At 47.6% G+C, this 21,016-nt stretch overlaps 1 protein-coding gene and 1 non-coding gene across 2 annotated transcripts in view; one reads left to right on the top strand and one right to left on the bottom strand.

Annotated features, from left to right (window-relative positions):
* tmem260 (transmembrane protein 260) overlaps positions 1-14,735 on the top strand; it is a 45,625-nt gene extending 30,890 nt beyond the window's left edge. The window contains exons 13-17 of the mRNA XM_052033356.1: positions 6,994-7,142; positions 8,826-9,002; positions 10,193-10,246; positions 11,210-11,300; positions 11,462-14,735. Of these exons, the coding sequence (XP_051889316.1) occupies positions 6,994-7,142; positions 8,826-9,002; positions 10,193-10,246; positions 11,210-11,300; positions 11,462-11,722 (732 nt within the window). The 3' untranslated portion in view covers positions 11,723-14,735. The remainder of the gene's footprint in view (positions 1-6,993; positions 7,143-8,825; positions 9,003-10,192; positions 10,247-11,209; positions 11,301-11,461) is intronic.
* Positions 14,736-16,474: 1,739 nt separating this feature from the next.
* LOC127580163 (small Cajal body-specific RNA 2) lies at positions 16,475-16,550 on the bottom strand. The gene has a single exon (XR_007957793.1). It is a non-coding gene; the product is annotated as a small Cajal body-specific RNA 2 (non-coding RNA).
* Positions 16,551-21,016: the final 4,466 nt, after the last annotated feature.

The raw sequence follows: 21,016 nt of genomic DNA, 5'->3' as shown, positions 1-21,016 counted from the left end.
CAGATTTGTTGATCATTGGGATCTCTTCTGGGGAAGGTCTGACCTGTACAAAAGGGACGGGTTACACCTGAACTGGAGGGGGACCAATATTCTTGCGGGCAGGTTTGCTCGAGCTGTTGGGGAGGGTTTAAACTAGTTTGGCAGGGGGATGGGAACCCGAGTGACAGGTCAGAGGTTGGTTCATTTAGTGTACAAGTAGATGCAGAGTGTAGAAAGACTGTGAGGAAGGATAGGCATTTGAAAGGGCAAAATTGCAGTCAGTTGGATGGGCTGAAGTGTGTCTACTTTAATGCGAGAAGTATCAGGAACAAGGATGATGAACTTAGCGCATGGGTAAATACGTGGAACTATGACGCAGAAGGATGACGAGAGTAAACGTAGGACCGATTAGAGACAAAGGTGGGAGGATGTGCCTGGAAGCTGTGGAGGTGGGTGAGGTTCTCAATGAATACTTCTCTTCAGTATTCACCAAAGAGAGGGGCCTTGATGACACAGAGGACAGTGTTGGTATGGATAATGTCCTAGAGCACGTAGATATCAAGAGAGAGAATGTGTTGGAGCTGTTAGAAAATATTAGGACAGATAAGTCCCCGGGGCCTGACAGAATATTCCCCAGGCTGCTCCGCAAAGCGAGGAAGGAGATTGCTGAACCATTGGCTAGGATTTTTGCGTCCTCATTGTCCATGGGAATAGTACCAGAGGATTGGAGGGTGGTAAATGTTGTCCCCTTATTCAAAAAAGGTAGTAGGGATAGTCCAGGGAATTACAGACCAGTGAACCTTATGTCTGTGGTGGGTAAGCTGTTGGAAGGGATTCTCAGAGATAGGATCTATGAGCATTTAGAGAATCATGGACTGATTAGGGATAGCCAGCATGGCTTTGTGAAGGGAAAATCATGTCTCACAAGCCTGATAGGGTTCTTTGAGGAGGTGACCAGGCAGATTGATGAGGGTAGTGCAGCAGATGTGGTCTACAGGATTTTAGTAAGGCGTTTGACAAGGTTCCACATGGTAGGCTTCTTCAGAAGGTGAGAGGGCATGGGATCCAGGGAGGCTTGGCCGTGTGGTTTCAAAACTGGGTTGCCTGTAGAAAGCAGAGGGAGTGCATTCAGATTGGAGGGCTGTGACTAGTGGTGTCCCACAAGGATTGGTTCTGGGACCTCTGCTTTTTGTGATATTTATTAATGACTTTGATGAGGGGGTAGAAGGGTGGGTTGGCAAGTTTGCAGATGACACAAAGGTCGGTGGTGTTGTGGATAGTGTGGAGGACTGTCGAAGGTTGCAGAGGGATATTGATAGGATGCAGAGCTGGGCTGAGAAGTGGCAGATGGAGTTCAATCCGGAGAAGTGTGAGGTGCTACACTTTGGAAGGACAAACTCCAAGGTGGAGTACAAGGTTAATGGCAGGATTCTGGGTAGTGTGGAGGAGCAGAGGGATCTGGGGGTTCATAGATAGATTGGACAGCCAGCACCTCGTTCGCAGGGCACCAATGCTCTCAGTACAATAAGGCATGGCTTTAAAGTAATGGGTGGGAAGTTCAAGGGAGATATCAGAGGAAGGTTTTTCACCCAGAGAGTGGTTGGTGCATGGAATGCGCTGCCTGGGGTGGTGGTGGAGGCGGGTACGTTGGCCAAGTTCAAGAGATTGTTAGATAACATATGGAGGAATTTAAAATAGGGGGATATGTGGGAGGAAGGGGTTAGATAGTCTTAGGCGAGGTTTAAAGGTCGGCACAACATGGTGCGCCGAAGGGCCTGTATTGTGCTGTATTGTTCTATGGTTCTATTACAGAGACTTGGCTATCGCAAGGGCAGGAATGGCTGCTGGATATTCCGGGGTATAGATGTTTCAAAAGGGACAGGGACGGAGGTAAAAGAGGTGGGGGAGTGGCTTTGCTGATCAGGGACAGTGTCACAGCTGCAGAAAGGGAGGATGTCCTGGAGGGATCGTCCACGGAGTCAGTGTGGGTGGAAGTCAGAAACAGGAAGGGAGCGATCACTCTATTGGGAGTATTCTACAGACCCCCCAATAGCAGCAGAGACGCTGAGGAGCAGATCGGGGGGGGGCAGATTTTGGAGAGGTGCAAAAATAACAGGGCTGTTGTCTTGGGTGATTTCAACTTCCCTAATATTGACTGACACCTCCTTAGTGTAAAGGGGATAGATGGGGCAGAGGTTGTTAGGTGTGTCCAGGAAGGATTCCTGACGCAGTATGTGGACAGGCCGACTAGAGGAGACGCCATACTGGACCTGGTACTAGGCAATGAGCCTGATCAGGTTTCAGATCTCTCGGTGGGAGAGGATTTTGGAGATAGTGACCATAAACTCCTTGACCTTTACCATAGTGTTGGAGAGGGATAGGAGCAGACGATATGGGAAAGTATTAAACTGGGGGAGGGGGAATTATGATGCTATTAAGCAGGAACTTGGGAGCATAAATTGGGAACAGATGTCCTTGGGGAAGTGCACAGCGGAAATGTGGAAGGTTGTTTCAGCAGTACTTGCATGGGGTTCTGGATAGGTTTGTCCCATCGAGGCAGGGCAAGGATGGTAGAGTGGAGGAACCATGGTTGACAAGAGATGTAGAATATCTTGTCAAGAGGAAGAAAAAAGTTTACCTGAGGTTTAGAAAGCAAGGATCAGACAGGGCTCTGGAGAGTTACAAGGTAGCCAGGAGGGAGCTTAAGAATGGACTTAGGAGAGCTAGAAGGGGGCAGTCCTTGGTGAGTAGGATTAAGGAAAACCCCAAGGTGTTCTACATGTACGTGAAGAATAGGAGGACGATTAGAGTGAGGGTAGGACCGATCAGGGATAAAAGTGCCTGGAGTCGGAAGAGGTAGGGGAGGCCCTTAATGAATACTTTGCTTCAGTGTTCACCGGAGAGAGACCTTGATGTTTGTGAGGATGGCGTATGACAGGCTGATACGCTAGGGCATGTTGACGTGAAGAAAGAGGATGTGCTGGAACTTTTGTAGAAGATTAGGATAGATAAGTCACCGGGGCCGGACGGGATATATCCAAGGTTATTCTGGGAAGTGAGGGAAGAGATTGCTGTGCCTTTGGCGATGATCTTTGCATCCTCACTGGTCACAGGAGTAGTGCCAGATGATTGGAGTGTCGCAAATGTTGTTCCTTTGTTTAAGAAAGGCAGTAGGGATAACCCTGGGAATTACAGACCAGCGAGTCTTACTTCAGTGGTGAGCAAATTGAGAAGATTCTTAGAGACAAGATTTATGGGCATTTGGAGAATCATTGGCTGATTAGGGACAATCCTGCCTCACGAGCCTGATTGAATTCTTTGAGGATGTGACAAAGCACATTGATGAAGGTAGAGCAGTGGATGTGGTGTATATGGATTTTAGTAAGGCATTTGATAAGGTTCCTCATGGAAGGCTCATTCAGAAAGTCAGGAGGCATGGAATCCAGGGAAACTTGGCTGTATGGATTCAGAATTGGCTCACTCATGGAAGACAGAGGGTGGTGGTAGATGGAGCGTATTCTGCGTGAAGGTCGGTGACCAGTGGTGTTCTGCAGGGATCTGTTCTGGGATCCCTGCTCTTTGTGATTTTTATAAATGACTTGGATGAGGATGTGGAAGGGTGGGTTAGTAAGTTTGCTGATGATACAAAGGTTGGTGGTGGTGTGGATAGTGTAGAAGGTTGCTGTAGATTACAACAGGATATTGATAGAATGCAGAGCTGGGCTGAGAAGTGGCAGATGGAGTTCAGCCTGGAGAAGTGTGGAGTGATACGTTTCAGGAGATCAAATTTGAAGGCAGAATATAAGGTTAATGGCAGGACTCTTAGCAGAGTGGAGGAACAGAGGGATCTTGGGATCCACATCCATAGATCCTTCAAGGTTGCCACACAGGTTGATAGGGTTGTTAAGAAGGCGTGTGGTGTGTTGCCGTTCATTAGTCGGGGGATTGAGTTACCAGCATTTGGAAAGGCAGGGACTGGTCAGGGACAGTCAGCATTGCTTTGTGCGTGGGAAATGATGTCTCACGGATTTGACTGAGTTTTTTGAAGAGGTGACGAAGAAGATTGATGAGGACGGATTGTGGTAAATGGCTTTTGTGAAGACCCTGAAAACATTCTGCCTGGTAGGACGGTGTGGAAGTGAGCTCACATGGGACAGAGGGTGAGCTACTGAATGGATACAACACTGACTTGGTGGAGGCAGGGGTGGGAGGGGAGGGTTGTTTCTCAGTGATGTGTGGCAGGGACGGGTGCTGGCTCCCCTGTTATTTGTCATCTATATTCATGTTCGGAGAAGAATGTTGGGGGCATGATCAGTAAGTTCACAGATGACGCCACAATTGGTGGTGACATGGATAGTGAGGAATGTTGTCTAAAGTTAGAACAGGATACTGATTAGCTGGTAAAGTGGGCAAAGGAATTGCAGGTGGAATTTAACTCAGACATGTACGAAGTGATGCATTCTTTAGGAATTTAAAGCATGCCGGGACATCCATGGTGAATGGCAGTGCCCCGGCTGGTGTTGTTGAACAGAGGGACCAGGAGGTACAGGGACATAGTTAACTGCAGGTGGCAACACAGGTAGATGGAGTGTTAAAGAAGGCACATGGCATGCTTGCCTTCATCGACAGAGGCAGTCAGTACTGGAGGTGGGACCTCATGCTGCAGTTCTGCAAGGTGTTGTGTGAAGTTCCAATCTGATACTACAAGAAGGATGTGATTAAAATACTGAGGGTGCAGAAAGGCTTCACACGGATGTTGCCTGGATTGGAGGGTTTGAGGGATTGGATCAGCTGGGACTGTTTCCCTGGAGTGAAAGCGGCTGAGGTTGACCTTACAAAGGTTTGTAAAATTATGAGAGGCAGAGTCACGGTCTTCTCCCCAGTGTGGGGAGTCTAAAAGTAGAGGATATAAGAGAAGGGAAGAGGGGAAAAACTCAGGGAATCTGAGGGGTGAGGGTTCCATGCAGAGAGTGGTGGCTCAACGGGCAAATGAAACGAGCTGCCAGAGGAGGAGGTAGAGGCAGATACAATGACATGGTAAAAGCAAACACATGGACAGGGACGGGAGATTAACGTTTTCAGGGATTATGGACCAAACACAGGGAAATGGATGGCATTTCGGGGAAATGCGTTGGTCAAGTTCAAGAGATTGTTAGGTAAGCATATGGAGGAATTTAAGATATAGAGGGATATGTGGGAGGAAGGGGTTAGATAGTCTTAGGTGTGGTTTGAAGGGCGGCACAACATGGTGGGCCGAAGGGCCTGTATTGTGCTGTATTGTTCTATGGTTCAAGAGCCGTGAGGTGACGTTGCAGCTCTATAGAACTCTGGTTAGACCACACTTGGAGTATTGTGTTCAGTTCTGGTTACCTCATTATAGGAAGGATCTGGAAGCTTTAGAGGGTGCAGAGGAGATTTACCAGGATGTTGCCTGGATTGGAGAGCATGTCTTATGAGGATAGGTTGAGTGAGCTAGGGCTTTTCTCTTTGGAGAAGAGGAGGATGAGAGGTGACTTGACAGAGGTGTACAGGATGATAAGAGGCATAGATCAAGTGGACAGTCAGAGACTTTTTCCCAGGGCGACAATGGCTAACACGAGGGGACATAATTTTAAGGTGATTGGAGGAAAGTATAAGGGGGATGTCAGGAGTAAGCTTTTTTACACACAGAGAGTGGTGGGTGCGTGGAACACACTGCCTGCAGAGGTTGTGGGGCAGATACATTAGGGATATTTAAGAGACTCTTAGATAGCCACATGAATGATAGAGAAATGAAGGGCTATGTGGGAGGGAAGGGTTAGATAGATCTTAGAGCAGGATAAAATGTTGGCACAACATTGTGGGCCGAAGGGCCTGTACTGTGCTGTAATGTTCTATGTTAAAACTCCACGTAAGCTGGTGACCCATCTCATGATGTCAAGGATGCCACTCAACCCAGGAAAGCAATCCCATTAGTCCCATTCCCCCCTCCTTATTTCCTCATACACCTGCAAGTTACTCTCTGTCATATGCCCATCAACCAAAGTTTTATTTTCTTTGCCATTAATCTACCAAGGGGCAATTTACAGCAGCAATTTAACCACCTAACACATCTTTGGGATGTGGGAGGAAACTGGAGACCCCTGGGGAAACCCAAGTAATGAGGGAAAATACAATATACAGACAGCACCCAAGGTCAGGATCAAACCCGGGTCCATGGAGCTGTGAGGCAGCAGCTGCACCACTCTGCCACCCTGAGTGAACTGTAATAGATAGATGCCTTCAGTGATGCTCCTCAGGGGCACTGCAGTCACAGGACCGGGAACATACACTCCGGTGTTTCTTCTGGTCTGGATTCCTGGCAGAATCATTCTGCACTATAACCTCTGCCCAACTCCTGACACTACCAATGCATCTCCAACTCTTTCCCAGGACCATGTTAGTTTGCATGTTTCAAATTCTTCAACCAAACACGGGGGATCAGGGATAAAAGGGATGTTTTGACAAAATTAGGGTGCATCTTTCTGCCTGTCCAGTTGCATTCTCCAGGGATGGGAAGGGGTGGTAAAACTCCAATGGTTCAGCTTGTGGCTCACCATCTGAAATCCCCATGGTTCACCACTGGGCTGTGTTAAAGAAAGCAATGAGGCAAATGGACATGTGTGGACAAATGATGAAGGGTCTGGACCCAAAACATTGACTGTCCATTTCCCTTCATAGATGCTGCCTGACCCACTGAGTCCCTCCAGTTTGTGTGTTGGAGAGGTTGGGGAGTAGTTGGGAGAATAGGGTGAGGCGAAGGGGAATGACAACTGGGGTCAAGGAGGTAAGTTTCTATTGGCAGATGTTTTTTGGGTTAGAGCCTGTTATTGCTGTGTATCCAACACATAAGCTGAAGCTCTTTGATCAGAATCATCTGCATTCAGCTTCATTCTAACATTTAGACCCAAAGGCACAACCAACCTTTTTTAGTTTCATGTAATTATGTTTGTTCCTTGACAGTAAAGAACATAACTTGCTTTGCTTCCTCTTCAGATGATGACGTACAACTGGTATTTGCCAAAATTGGCCAAACACCTACCCAATGTCCGTTTCCCTGGCAATCGCTGGCAGCCTGTGGACAAGGAGAATTCTGCTGGGATCGTAACATTCAACTTGAATCAGTTATTCAATGAGAATGGAGAGTGAGTCGCTGCTTAACAACATTGTACTCAGTGAGCTTGAACCACCTGCCTTCCTCACCCATCCATGGATAAGGCAATTCCACATCAGGGCACACGTCGTCTCTCTGGGACACTGTCCTTCGCTGGGTCTGTGTGACATTTGCTGGGTATATGTATTTCATATGGAGTATTAAATTAGTAGAAATATTGTCATTGATTAGGGACCATGGGGTTGGGAGTAACTTGATTCGATGGTTGGTTAGAGATCAGAGGATGGGCAGATTGTAATGGGTGGGGGGCCACAGTGATTAGCACCAGACCTTCAGCTGTTCAGCTATCAGTGATTTACAAAAAAAGGTAGAGTAAGAAAATCAGGTTCACTGCTGCAAAAGTGAGCTCTGAGGAGCATGTAAAATGTCTGCAAAGGGATGTGGACTGTTCAGGAGGGCGTTAGATGAAGTACAGTGTGGGAAAAGGTGAAGCTACGGATCCCAATAAGAAGAGTGAAAAGTGGAAATGTTGTACAGAGGGATCCTGCAGTGCTGCTTCATCAGACACACAAGCTAAGATACAGCAAGAGGTTAGGAAGGCAGATGACAATGTTTCAGGTCAGGACCCTTCTTCAGGATAAGATGGGAAAAGAGCAAGCCCAATGTATAGGAGGGAAAAGCAGAGCAGTGATGGGTGGACACGAGGGGAGGCGGGGTGGGCACAGGGTGGTGATAGGTAGATGCGGGTAAGAGACAGTGAGAGGCTGGTGCGGGGGAGGAGGGGAGAGCAGATCCACTGGGGGAGGGGTCAAAGGTAAGGAGAGGAAAAAAAGGTAGAAAAAGAGAGAGGCTCAGAAAGGGAGGAGAAGAAGCATGATGATGGGGGGGGTTACCTAAAAGTGGGAGAATTCTCTTTTTTTTTCCTTTCTCTCCTTACCTTTGACCCATCCCTCAGAGGATCTGCTCTCCCACCTGCCTATCTGCTTTTCTCCACGGATGCTGCCTGGCCTGCTGAGCTCCTCCAGCATCATCGTGTTTTTCATCCAGATCCCAGCATCTGCTAGGCAAATGGCAAGCTAGATAAAGCCAGACACTAACAGCTAAAACATTGAACTATCTTGCCTTAGTTTGAGATATAAAAGGATATCAGTGCAGGGAGAAAATACTTCAGTGATGGGAAAAATACTGGAATCTCTCTTCCTCCTGTCTCACACTACCTTTCTTTCTCTCCCTCTCCTGTTCCCCTCTCTCCCAAACCTCTCCCTCTCTACTTCTTGCTTGATCCTCACTTTCTTAATCTGTGCGTGTCTGTGTGCGCGTCTGTGTGTGCAGGTGCATGTGTCTCTCTCTGTTGCATCCCACACACCTCCCACACCGATTCATTAATGAAACTGACTGATGATTATCGCTCGTTCGGTTATGCATTTTGAATGCGTTTGGTGTTCCTTCCTGGTGAGGCAAAATAAGCCTTGCTGTTGTTAACAAGCCCCATCCATAGCCTTCTTTCCCCCCCCCCCCCCCCACCCCACCCCCCGGGAGTATCAGTCAGTAACCTCAGTGAGGTCCACAGATGGAGGAAAGTGCAGGAGAGAGCTCCCCACAACTTACATCTGCTCCAGATGGGAATTGCTTCCTTGGTGTGAAATGATGCTGTGAAACTTCAGAAGGCTGGGATTGCACCCATTCACTGACATAGACACCTCTGTTCTTTCAGTAAGGAGATCTTTGTGTGTATTGGACTACATGAAGGAGACTTGAGCTGGAAGCAGAGTTACTCCCTCTGGCCATGGGGAGTGTGTGAAAAGCTGGTCCACTCCACCAGTCTGTTCAGCCCTGAAACCTGGATCCAGCGCACCAAGCACTTGTACAGTTGGACAGAGGAGTACGGCAGGTAGGTGTCATTGGTTCATACAAGACCAAAGCAAGAGGGTAGACATCCTGGTACTGGGAGCCATGTCTGGACGATTGGTGGCATGTACTTTAGCCTTGTTAACAACCTCCTGTATGATCTTTAAACTAAACGGTGGAAAGAATACTCCTTGTTTAACCTCCATTATCTGATAGTTTTGATCTTTTTAGTTCTCATCTTTTGATATATAATGTATTGTTGCCCACTATGTATTTTTCTGATAAACTGCTTTGCCTTGGTCCTTTCTCCAATTGAAGAGAAACTCCCTTCCCTTTTCACTTTATTTCTCTGGCTACAGTATTTGGTTTTATTTGGACTGGGGCCTGGTTTGAAGTTTTGTTTTTCACTCAGCTCCAGATGTGGGTATAATTTTTGTACTCGTGCTACTTTTGAGACCCAATGTTTGTTTCAGTGTTCTTGATGCACCACTTCTGGTGCTGATCCCCATCTCTTCCCTCCTTCATTGCAGGTGCGTGTTTTACTTTCTACAACATTGTTTAGTGTCAGGATCAGATTCAAAGCTCTGATTTTTGTTTTGAAATATTTTCTAGCATCTCCCATTTAAATCTCACAAAGGCCAAAACTAATATATTCAGATGTGACGTTAGCTTCAGACTGTCTGCCATGATCACCATTTCCATTGCCAAGGAGTACAGGACAGGAGGCCATTCAGTCCACTGGCTCTGTGCCAACTCTATCAAAGCAGTCCGCTTAAGTCTCAATTCCAGCTATTTCACAATAGCACTCTCTTTTCATTTAAGCACGTGTCCAATTCACAAATGTGCTTTGCTGAATTGAAGGAGAAAAATTGAAGAGTTATGGGGACTATCATTTTGATTTTTTCTCTACCCTCAGGTAATGCCCACATTTTATAGCCTTTTTGATGGAAAAGTTAGCTTAGTGCAACCAGCCAGATGGTGAGGCAGAAGGAAATCAGCTCCTCTCAAAAGCTGAGCAGTCATAATGCACGTTTCCAGATTGATCTCAGTTTCACATTGAAGTCCGTATTATCAGTATCGGAGCCCTGGAGCTACCTCTCTTCCCCCCTATGGTTTTCAGGGGGTTTATCCATCCCATCACCTGAGGTTGCTGGTATCCAGCAATGGCCAAGTGGGGGACAGTGGGGCTGGAGCTGCATTGCTGGTGTGACATCAGATGCTTCTGTCTTTCAGCTACGATCAATTTTCATGGGAAGCTGTGGCGAATGAAGAGATGTGGCAAGCCAGGTAACCCAGCACCTCTCAGGCACACACCTAATGGTGTCATTGCATCTCCCACACACCATCCTCCACCTTTCTCCATGCCTCCTACCCCCTCCCACTGATTCTCATTTCTATTCTGAATTATTTTAGAATATTCTTTGCAACCATCAGAGTTTGTGGTTGAAAGGGTCCAAAGCCAGGCTACTTTAAACATCCCATTTAACAACTGAACACAATGATTTTATTAAGAATTCACTTGCTCAGTAAAACAGTACACCTGTACAATTATCAACTAGCAGATACTCCAGCAGGAGGTAAACTGTGTGGGGATAATGGATATGTACTTGATTTTGAAGGAGGTCCCGAGCAGTGCACCACGTGGCTCTGTGCTGGGCTGCCAACTCTTTATTTTGGACCAATAACGTTGGTTGTGAGTAATATTTACTGGTGAACAACATCTTGGGGTTTTGCAGAATGAAGACACTTTTCCTTTTATTTGAGTTGGACAGTGCCAGTCCAGCCAGAATGGTTCAAGAGATTCAAGGATCTGTGTGCACATCACTGAAGTTCTTGTTTGTACCTGACTACATTTAAGGCGGCTATTGGAAAGTTAGCGTTCATAAATGAAGGGCCAGAGTATAAAGGGAAGTTTTGCTACAGCTTTTGCCAAGCTGTTTAGAACACACCTGTAGTATCGTGTACGTTTTTGGTCTATGCACCTTTGAATAATGGCCTTGAAAAGAGTGAAATGCAGGTTGAACATATTGACAGAACCCTAATTAAAAAGGTTCTATAAACTAGGCTCTTGCTCCAAGGACAGAAGTATAATGGTAATAGGAGACTTCATTGCAAAGGATGGTAAATATGAAACTCTCCCAAAAAAAATGAATTTCTGTAATTATCAGATTGTTTTTAAGATCAAAAATGTGTTTGGATCACGGATTTCCTTCAGATGATATTTGTCTAATTCATCTTGGGGTTTTGCAGAATGAAGATGCCTTTCTTTTTATTTGAGTTGGCAGAGAGTCCAGCCCAGCCAGAATCAGTAAAGTTGCAGCTATATACATCTGCCTATCAGGTGAGATTCCTGTCCTTTTACCCCTCACCCAGTTCCATTGGCCTCAGACTGGTGTTTACTTAGCCTTTTCATTACCATCTAAAGAAGCCTCTGCCATTCAGACTGATGGTTATAAATCAGATTGTTGTTTAATCCTCATTTTTGAAACTTTGTTTTCTCAGATGTATCAGGAGTTGGTCACCGCAGAGAAGCATCCTGCTAATTGGCACAAAAACTACGCCATAGTCTGCGAGAGGATGTTGCGGTACTCTGCACAGGCTTTAACTGCTGTCGATCCAGAGTTCCTTCTGTCAGAAACCATCAAACATTTCTCACTCTATGTGACCAAAGCACCAGATGATGCACAAAAAAACGCCATTGTTCAGGTCATTGGACACCTGAAGGGGGAGCAGGAGAGAGTAAGAAAACTGAACAGAGGGTGAGGGCAGTATTCCCTCACAGGACTGAGCCAGGGACTAGAAAAGATGTTTTTATTTCCTCAATGAACAGCCAAGCAACCTCAGAATTTATTGACCAATCAAAATTGTTCTTAAGACTTGCTGTCAGATGAGATCATCATCTGTACAAGGTCACTTGTTAACAAGTCTGCTAGTTTAAGAATTGTATGTGGCCAAGAATGGATCACCTCACTGATGAAATTGCACATATTGTTTTATACTGTACTTCATTTTAACTGATAAATCATGAAGTTATACTTTTTAATGGGTGACTGAGATGTATTTGTTAAAATGTAACAATGCTGTTCTATGCCCATTTCATAGATTACTGGGTGTTTAACTCAGGATATTTGAGATTTATTTTCACACTGCAGCTCTCAGAACACTGGTATTTTGAGGCCAGGTTGACAGAGATAAGAGAGCAGTTAGGTGGTGATTAGTTGAGCATTTATTGGTACCTATCGTGACACGGTTGATGTAGATACTTCTGGGGTTCCTTGCTTGGGCAGTTTAATTGGGGTGTTGCCTTAAGATCTTGCGCTTGTTCCTCTGCTAAAACAGAGAGCTGGAGGTGACGTCTGTGCTCCAAAGCATTTTATCAGAAGGACCCTTTTGGAGCTAGCCTTCCCTACACACACCTTGTCAATCGCGTTTTGCCAGAGGGTTGGATCTCTTCCCATCCTGACACAAGTTGTCCAGGAGGATCAGTTGTCTCCCTCTGGGATGTGGACCAGGTTTCCAAGGTTGGAGTAGAAGACCTCCTTGGCCCATCTGTAACTTCCATGGTTGGGGGCTAATGACCCAAGCATGTTAATTCTGTGTTAGAGTGAGCTAGAGTCCTAAGTCATTCACTAATTCAACAGCAGTTGCTGAGAAGCTGGTCTAACTTACTCTTGATGGCAAGGCCCATTCTATTCTTACTCCTTGAAGATGGTTTATAATTGTGGTCCTTCTAACTTTACCATGGCTCCCCTCACCCCTCCTTGGATGATAAGCTTCAATAGGTAGAGGAAAGTGTAGAGGATTACTTGGTTCTGAACTTGTGGTGGATCACACACTGGTTCCTGAAGACTGCACTCATGGAAATATAAAAGTCAGACTCTGGCTGCAATTTTCTAATCCTCAAATATGTAAATTATGTCCTTGGACAGAACAGTGGCTCCCAATAACCCCTCTTAGAAGGCGGGGAAGTACAACCAGGGAAATCTGTCACCTAAAGTCATGTGCAGCTGCACTTTATCCCCATTATTTGAGGTTACCCCATTAATGAGGTACTCAACATTTAGAAATACATGGATTGACCAGAGTCAACATATTTGTTAAAATCAGGACATGTTAACAACTTGTTAAGTGACTGGCTGGACATACGAGTTGAAGTTGTACAGATGGATTACACAATGTGGACTTCAGGAGGCATTCCGTAGAGAATGATTTGCGTGTACTGCACATTCCAGTTCAATGTTTCATGGCTTTTTAAGTATGTCACTGGTGTTTTATTAAAGTCCCACAACTGACAATATGATAATAGCTACAACCTATCTTAAAAGTGTACCTAGTCATTCATGAAAAGTGAGTGTTGCTGTTGAGGCCAACATTAGTTACTCACCACCCCTGAACTGAGTGGCTTGCTGAGCCATGTCAAGGTCTCAGTCAAGTATACTGCTGCAGGTCTGGAGCCACAGACCAGACCAGTTAAAGGAGGCAAATTTTCTTCCTTGAAGACTGTTACTGAACAAGATATTTTTACAATAATCTGGGAGCTCCATGGGTCATTATAACTGAAACTTGTTTATTATTTGTGTCCATTATGGCAGCTGGGGTAATCAAGTAATAAACAAGTGTGGCCAGTACTTTATTCCTCACTAATTACTAGACAAATATTTGGAGGCCTGAACTAATGATCTGGACACAATTAGTCTAGTAATTAGTGAGGAATGAAGTACTGACCACAGCACCAGAGATAATTCCCTGTATTTTTTTGAATATTAGGACTTCTATCTTCACCTGAGTGGATGGAAAAGTCATCTGAGAATAATCAAGCTGCACTGAAGCAGCAACCTGGATTACATGGTCATGTCTTCAGAGTGAGACTGATCCCACATCAGAGAAACATCACACACAGTTATGGCCATCTGGAACTCTTCTATAAGAGGCTCTAGCTGCACAGATTCATTTAGATTTGAAGGCAGCAAACTAGGACTAAGCAGGAAATGAAATAGCATCTCCAGGAGAGAACAGCAGGAAACTGTTAAAGCTTTGTGGTAGCTCTTAGTAGACAGACATGGATTGTAAGCAGGCTATTTTATATGCTTAAATGGTTTATAATAAAGAATCAGATTATAAAAGGGCACACAGGGGAAACCAGAGGTTGAATCCACAACTCTCATTGGAATAGTGTTCATGTTTAGTCAAAATCTCAATTTTAATAGAAAGGCTAACATTTTCATAAAACAGAAAATGCTGGAAAAACTCAGCAGGTTTTTCTGTCTGCAGAAAGGAGGAGTTAATGTTTTAGATTGATAATCTTTCAATGAGAACTAGGAAAGGTTATAAATCAAAGATGCTTTAAATTGCACTTAAGGGCAAGGTAGACACAAACCAAGGGCAGGTCTGTGATAAAGTGGAGATTAAATGACACTTGTGGTGCCAGCTGACGGTGGTGAAAGCTTGTTATTTAGTTTATCTGTCTGAGCAGATATAGATGTCTGAAGATAGCAGAGGGAGGGAAAAAATTGCAGGAACTAAAGACTAGAGGTTGGAATTTTGAAATCAAAGAACGCTGGAACACCCAGAAGGCCAGGCAGCAGTGTGAACAGGAAGAAAATGATAAAATTACCAATTGTTGACTTTTTGTCAAAACTGGAAAGGCTGGTGACATGAGATTATTGATTTCATTTTCAAGTTCTGAGGCCTGTAATCCATCGCACTGGAACAGAGGTCAAAGATGGAGTGAGAATGAAATGGAGAATGAAAGTGATAGCTGCAGAAATAAAGGCAAGTCCACGAGGTCCTGAGCACAGTGCGGCCACATCACTGGACTGTTTCTTCTGTAATTGTTAACAACTGCAGGCGAAAAACATATATATTTAAATCGGGAAGGGGGGAAGGGGGGAGGGGGGGGAGGAGGGGGAAGGGAGGGGGGAGGGGGGGGAGGAGGGGGAAGGGAGGGGGGAGGGGGGGGAGGAGGGGGAAGGGAGGGGAGGGGGGAGGAGGGGGAAGGGGGGGAGGAGGGGGAAGGAGGGGGAAGGGAGGGGAGGAGGGGGAAGGGAGGGGAGGAGGGGGAAGGGAGGGGAGGAGGGGGAAGGGAGGGGAGGGGGGAGGAGGGGGAAGGGAGGGGAGGGGGGAGGAGGGGGAAGGGAGGGGAGGGGGGAGGAGGAAGGGGGGGGAGGAGGGGGAAGGGGGGGGGAGGAGGGGGAAGGGAGGGGAGGAGGGGGAAGGGGGGGGAGGAGGGGGAAGGGAGGGGAGGAGGGGGAAGGGAGGGGAGGAGGGGGAAGGGAGGGGAGGAGGGGGAAGGGAGGGGGAAGGGAGGGGAGGGGGGAGGAGGGGCAAGGGAGGGGAGGGGGGAGGAGGGGGAAGGGAGGGGAGGGGGGAGGAGGGGGAAGGGAGGGGAGGGGGGAGGAGGGGGAAGGGAGGGGAGGGGGGAGGAGGGGAGGGGGGAGGGGGGAGGAGGGGAGGGGGGAGGAGGGGGGAGGGGGGAGGAGGGGAGGGGGGAGGAGGGGGAAGGGAGGGGAGGGGGGAGGAGGGGGAAGGGAGGGGAGGGGGAGGAGGGGGAAGGGAGGGGGGAAGGGGAGGGGGAGGAGGGGGAAGGGAGGGGGGGAAGGGGGGAGGAGGGGGAAGGGAGGGGGGAGGAGGGGGAAGGGAGGGGGGGAAGGGGGGGAGGAGGAGGGGGAAGGGAGGGGGGGAGGAGGAGGGGGGAGGGGAGGAAGGGAGGGGGAGGAGGAGGGGGGAGGAGGAGGAGGGGGGGAGGGGGAGGAGGAGGGGGGGAGGGGGGGGGAGGGGAGGGGGAGGGGGAGGAGGAGGGGGGGAGGGAGGAGGAGGAGGGAAGGGGAGGGAGGAGGGGGGGAGGGGAGGGGAGGGGGGGAAGGGAGGGGGAGGAGGAGGAGGGGAGGGGGGGAAGGGAGGGGGAGGAGGAGGGGGGGAGGGGGAGGAGGAGGGGGGGAGGGGGGGGAGGGGGAGGAGGAGGGGGGGGGAGGGGGGGAGGGGGAGGGGGAGGGGGGGGAGGGGGGGAGGGGGAGGGGGAGGGGGGGAGGGGAGGGGGAGGGGGAGGAGGAGGGGGGGAGGGGAGGAGGAGGAGGGAAGGGGAGGGAGGAGGGGGGGAGGGGAGGGAGGAGGGGGGAAGGGGAGGGAGGAGGGGGGAAGGGGAGGGAGGAGGGGGGAAGGGGAGGGAGGAGGGGGGAAGGGGAGGGAGGAGGGGGGAAGGGGAGGGAGGAGGGGAGGGAGGAGGGGGGGAGGGGGAGGAGGGGGAGGGGGGGAGGGGAGGGGGAGGAGGAGGAGGGGGGGAGGGGAGGGGGGGAGGAGGGGGGGAGGGGAGGGGGGGAGGAGGGGGGGAGGGGAGGGGGGGAGGAGGGGGGGAGGGGAGGGGGGAGGAGGAGGGAGGGGGGAGGAGGGAGGGGAGGGAGGAGGGGGGAAGGGGAGGGGAGGGGAGGGAGGGGGAGGGAGGGGGAGGATGGAGTTTTATTCCTCCAGCTGCTTTATTAACGGCGCCTCCCTTCACCCCCCCCCCCCCGGGACAGTCTGCGGATCAGAATCGCCTCGATACTCAGCGGCCGGGAGCACCCGCAGCCTCATCTATCTGATCGGTTCATCACGCCCGCTGATCCCGGGACCTGGCCGCCGCCCCGCTCACCGCCAGAGCTCGCCCGCGGCTTCTCATCACCTCGCACCGGGGCCCGGGCCCGCCGGCCGATCAAATAAGATCAGTGTAGGGGGCGGCGCGGCCTCGCCGCTCCACTCACTCACTCACTCACTCCTCACTCACTCTCACCCTCCCTCCCTCCGTCACTCACTCTCACCCCACTCACTCCCTCCTCACTCACTCTCACCCCACTCACTCCCTCCTCACTCACTCTCCTCACTCCCGCCGCGCCGCCCTTAAAATGGCCGCGTCTTCGCCGTCCGCCCCTTTTATGCACTCTCGCTGACAACAAGTTGCCGCTCGCTGAAAGAGCGGCCTCAAGCGTTCGGTTTACTGGACCTCCCAGTAGCAGCGCCCTCATCGGATCGGAGGGACAACCCCGGACATTGATCTTAAATAATTTTTCAGGTGTAATATCAAATAAAATTTATGGAGAGTAATTAAAGATCAGCACTTTTTAAAATAATAAACCCCGGACTTGAGTAAGTTAAAAAATAAGGAATCAGTGATTAATTTTAATCATTTTAAAAACAAAGGCTCAAATTCCAGGTAAACATTACAGTGCAGAGTGCCATCAGTCAGATTGTAATCAACAAATGCAGTGCAAGGTGGGTGTGTTAAGTTCAACAACTGTAATTCAAGAAGAGTTAGCACGAATTGGCCCTATCACCTCTCCTTCCTCATTCCATCCACTCTACACTGCTCACTGAGGTCAGGATTCAGAGGCCGAGCTCTAAGCCGTTAATTCTTCCTTCATTAAAGAACACTTTCACACTAAACTCTAAAATATACATCCAGAAGTCAAGGGTTCGCTACAAACCTGCCCTCCCCGCACCACGCCACACCATAAGGTTAGGATCCATTAAGAGATCCCAGAAATTGTGGACCGATTCTTTTCCTCGGGCCACCTCCCAGCAAAGGCGGGTGTCCATGACAAAATTCAACACACCTGCAGTGCACCAGGACCACGTTCGGCCAACTGAGGAAAAGCCTTATTGACAAGCAAGACCTCAAACCTGACACAAAATGTATGGTCTACTGGGCAGTAGTGATCCTATTCTCCCACAGGCCTCGTGTACAAGGAGAATGGAAACCTCAGAGAGCTGGAGAAGTTTCACCAAAACTGCTTCCTCAAAATCGTCCAAATCCATTGGCAGAATATGCAATATCAGTGCCCTTTCTCAGGAACATATCCTCAGGTCACACCCAACATGCTTCAATAGCGGGCCACATCATCCCAAACTCCCAAAGCAAGAGCTCTTCGCTGAGCTCCACAATGGCATTAGATTTCCAGGAGGACACAGAAATGCTGCAAGGACATTCTTGGTGTTCTTGGAAATAAAGGAACTTCCTCATCATAGGAATCCCTGGCCCAAGATAGAGGAGGAGCAATCAGGAAAGCATGGAGCACATGGAGACTTTGTGCAAACAACAGATGGAGCTCACAATTTCCCCAACAACCAAAAGGCCCTATCATCATCTCCCCTTCCTCTGGCAGAGTCTGTGGATCCTGAAGAGAACTCTTCCCTCACCTCAGAACCCACAGAATTGCGGTAAACACAATGTATCCACAACCCTGATGGACTGCCTAAGAAGACTGCTGTATATTCAGACACCATCCTTCCATCTGGTTCCACATCCCTTGATATTTCTTGCTTAGCAAAAAAAAATTGCCATTTAAAAATTAATTGAGATATCATCCATTGCTTTTTGCGGCAACGCTTTTCATATTTTACTGCTCTTTGTATGAAGACGTATTTCATTGCTTCTCTCCTGGAAGGCTGGCCTGTTTTTACGATTATATCCCTATATCCTAAACTCCAACAGCAAAACAATCCCATGTACCTATCAGTTGCCTTCAACATCCCACAATCCGCACTCAAATCAACCTATATTCCAGGGAATCAAAGCCTAGTTCATGTATCATCTCTTCGTAATGTAATGCTTGGTGCTATGGTTATATTCAGGTAAATTTGCACAGCTCTCTTGCAAAGGCAAATGTAGCTTTTCTTCACAAATTACCTACAACTTACATTTCAAAATTTGGACAATGCCCATCATAGCATCTATATCAATGCAAATCTTTCTCATTTTTTTTAGAAGTAAAATTTCTGAGCTGTGATGTACAGAATTAAATACGATGTGGTCAAATCAGGACTGTTGATAGCTTGACCAAAGCTTTGAGTCTCTGAGTTAGAAGGCCACATATCCAAATGTCTTTACTGAGATTGGAGCACACTATCCAGGCTCACCCACAAACATGGAAATGTTGTCTTTCAGATGACATATTAAACCATCTGTTTTCCTTCTCAGATTGACAATAAAGATCCCAAGTCGCTATGTTGAATAAGAGCAAGGAAGTTCTCCACAACATCCTAATGCAGGGTCTCGACCCAAAACGTCAACAATTCCTTTCCGTCCCCAGATGCTACTTGACACACTGAGTTCCTCCAGCAGTTTGTTTTACGTTGCTCTAGATTCCAGTGTCGGCAGTCTCTTCTGTCTCCACCGGCTTTTTTTTCGACCACCAGCTTGAATTCAGATTATCTGTTTATTGCTGATCGCAGGATCTGATTGGCTAACTGCTTCCGACATTCCAATAATGCTCTTTAAAGTACTCTGAGGTGCTGTGAGGTCATGAAAACCTCTGTATAATGCAAGACAGTTTCATTTTTATTGCAAAATTTTGCCCCTTTTATATCTTAACTCCGCAGGTATGAAGGCTCGCAATTTATTCATCTTAATTTTGTTTTGTACCTACTTCCATTTTAGTAATCTGTGTACATGAACTCGACATCTCTGGATCGCCACGGTATTTAATTGTTCACTGTTTCAATAATGTCTTGGCAGCTTAAAGGTGGATAAATCCTTAGGGCCTGGTTAGATTATCCCAAACTGCTTTGGGAGGCAAGGGGAGGAGATTGTTGGGGCCCTGACAGAGACTTTAAGTCTTCACAGCAATTGTGTAGCTTTACTCAAGAAAGGGCAGCAGGGATAAGCCAGGTAATCACAGGCCAGTGAGTCTAATATCAGTTATAGGAAAATTATTGGAAAAAGTTCTGAGGGATAGGATTCATCTACACTTGTAAACTCAAGGATAAGTCAAATTTATTCAGTGTGGCTTTGTTAGGGGGTGACCCTGTCTGACCAATTTGATTGAAGTTTTCAAAGAGGTAACAAATTGTTTTGATGAGGGCAGTGCAGTTGATGTAGTCTAAATGGGCTTCATTAAGCCTTTGACATAGTCACACACGGGAAACCGGTCCAAAGGGTTAAAGCCCATGGGATCCAAGGGAAATTGGCAAATTGGATCCAAAATTGGCTTGATAATAGGAAGCAGAGGGTGATAATGGAGGGTTGTTTATGTGATTGGAAGCCTGTGACCAGTCATGTACCACAGGGATCGGTGCCGGGACCCTTCCTGTTTGTTACATGCATTAATGATTTGGATATCAACGAAGGAGGTATGATTAGAAAGTTTGGAGATGACATGAAAACAGGTAGCGTTGTTGATATTGAGGGGCATAGTCTTGGGCTACAGGACAATATTGATCATTTGGTAAATTGATCAGAGCAATGGCTCTAGGGTGAAAGGGGAAAGGTTTGGAGGGGGAACATTAGAGGGAACTTCTTCACTCAGAGAGTGGTGGGAGTGTGGAACGGGCTGCCATCTGATGTGGTAAATGTGGGCTCGCTCTTAACTTTTAAGAGTAAATTGGATAGATACATGGACGAGAGAGGTCTGGAGGGGTATGGGCTGGGGGCAGGTAAATGGGACTAACAGAGTAATGTTTCGGCACAGATTAGAAGGACCGAATGGCCTGTTTTCTGTGCTGTGGTTTTCTATGGTTTTATGGTTCAATGGTAGATGGAATCTAATCCTGATAACTTTGAGGTCATGCACTTCGGGAGGACATATAAGGGCAGGATATACACAATGAAATGGCAGGGCCCTTTTGAAGACAGAGGGACCTTGGTGTACTAAGGATCCCAAGAAGTGACAGCACAAGTAAACAAGGTAGTAAAAAGATATAGGATACTTGCTTTTGTTATCCAGGGAATAGAATACATGAGCAGGGAGATAATGGTACAACCTTATAAAACTTTGGTTAGGCTGTAGCTGGATTATTGTGTGCAGTTCTGTAATATAGGAAGCACATGATTGCACTGGGGAGGATGCAGAGGAGATTCACCAGGATCTGGTCAGGGATGGAATGTTTCAGTTATGAGGAGAGACTCTATAGGCTGGGTTTGTTTTCCTTGGAGTGGAGAAGACTGAGAAGGGAGGGGGTAACCTGATAGAAAATTTTGTGTATTTCTAATTTTATGTGGGGCATAGGTAGGGTAGAGATTGGAAACTTCTCGCCATAGCTGAAGTGTCTAAAACTTGAAGACATAGGTTTCAGGTAAGGAGCAAAAGGTTT

Source organism: Pristis pectinata, chromosome 18 (assembly GCF_009764475.1).
Source record: "Pristis pectinata isolate sPriPec2 chromosome 18, sPriPec2.1.pri, whole genome shotgun sequence".
Lineage (NCBI taxonomy): Eukaryota > Metazoa > Chordata > Chondrichthyes > Rhinopristiformes > Pristidae > Pristis > Pristis pectinata.
The sequence above is the reverse complement of the archived record's forward strand: the minus strand, read 5'-3'. Positions and strand labels throughout refer to the sequence as shown.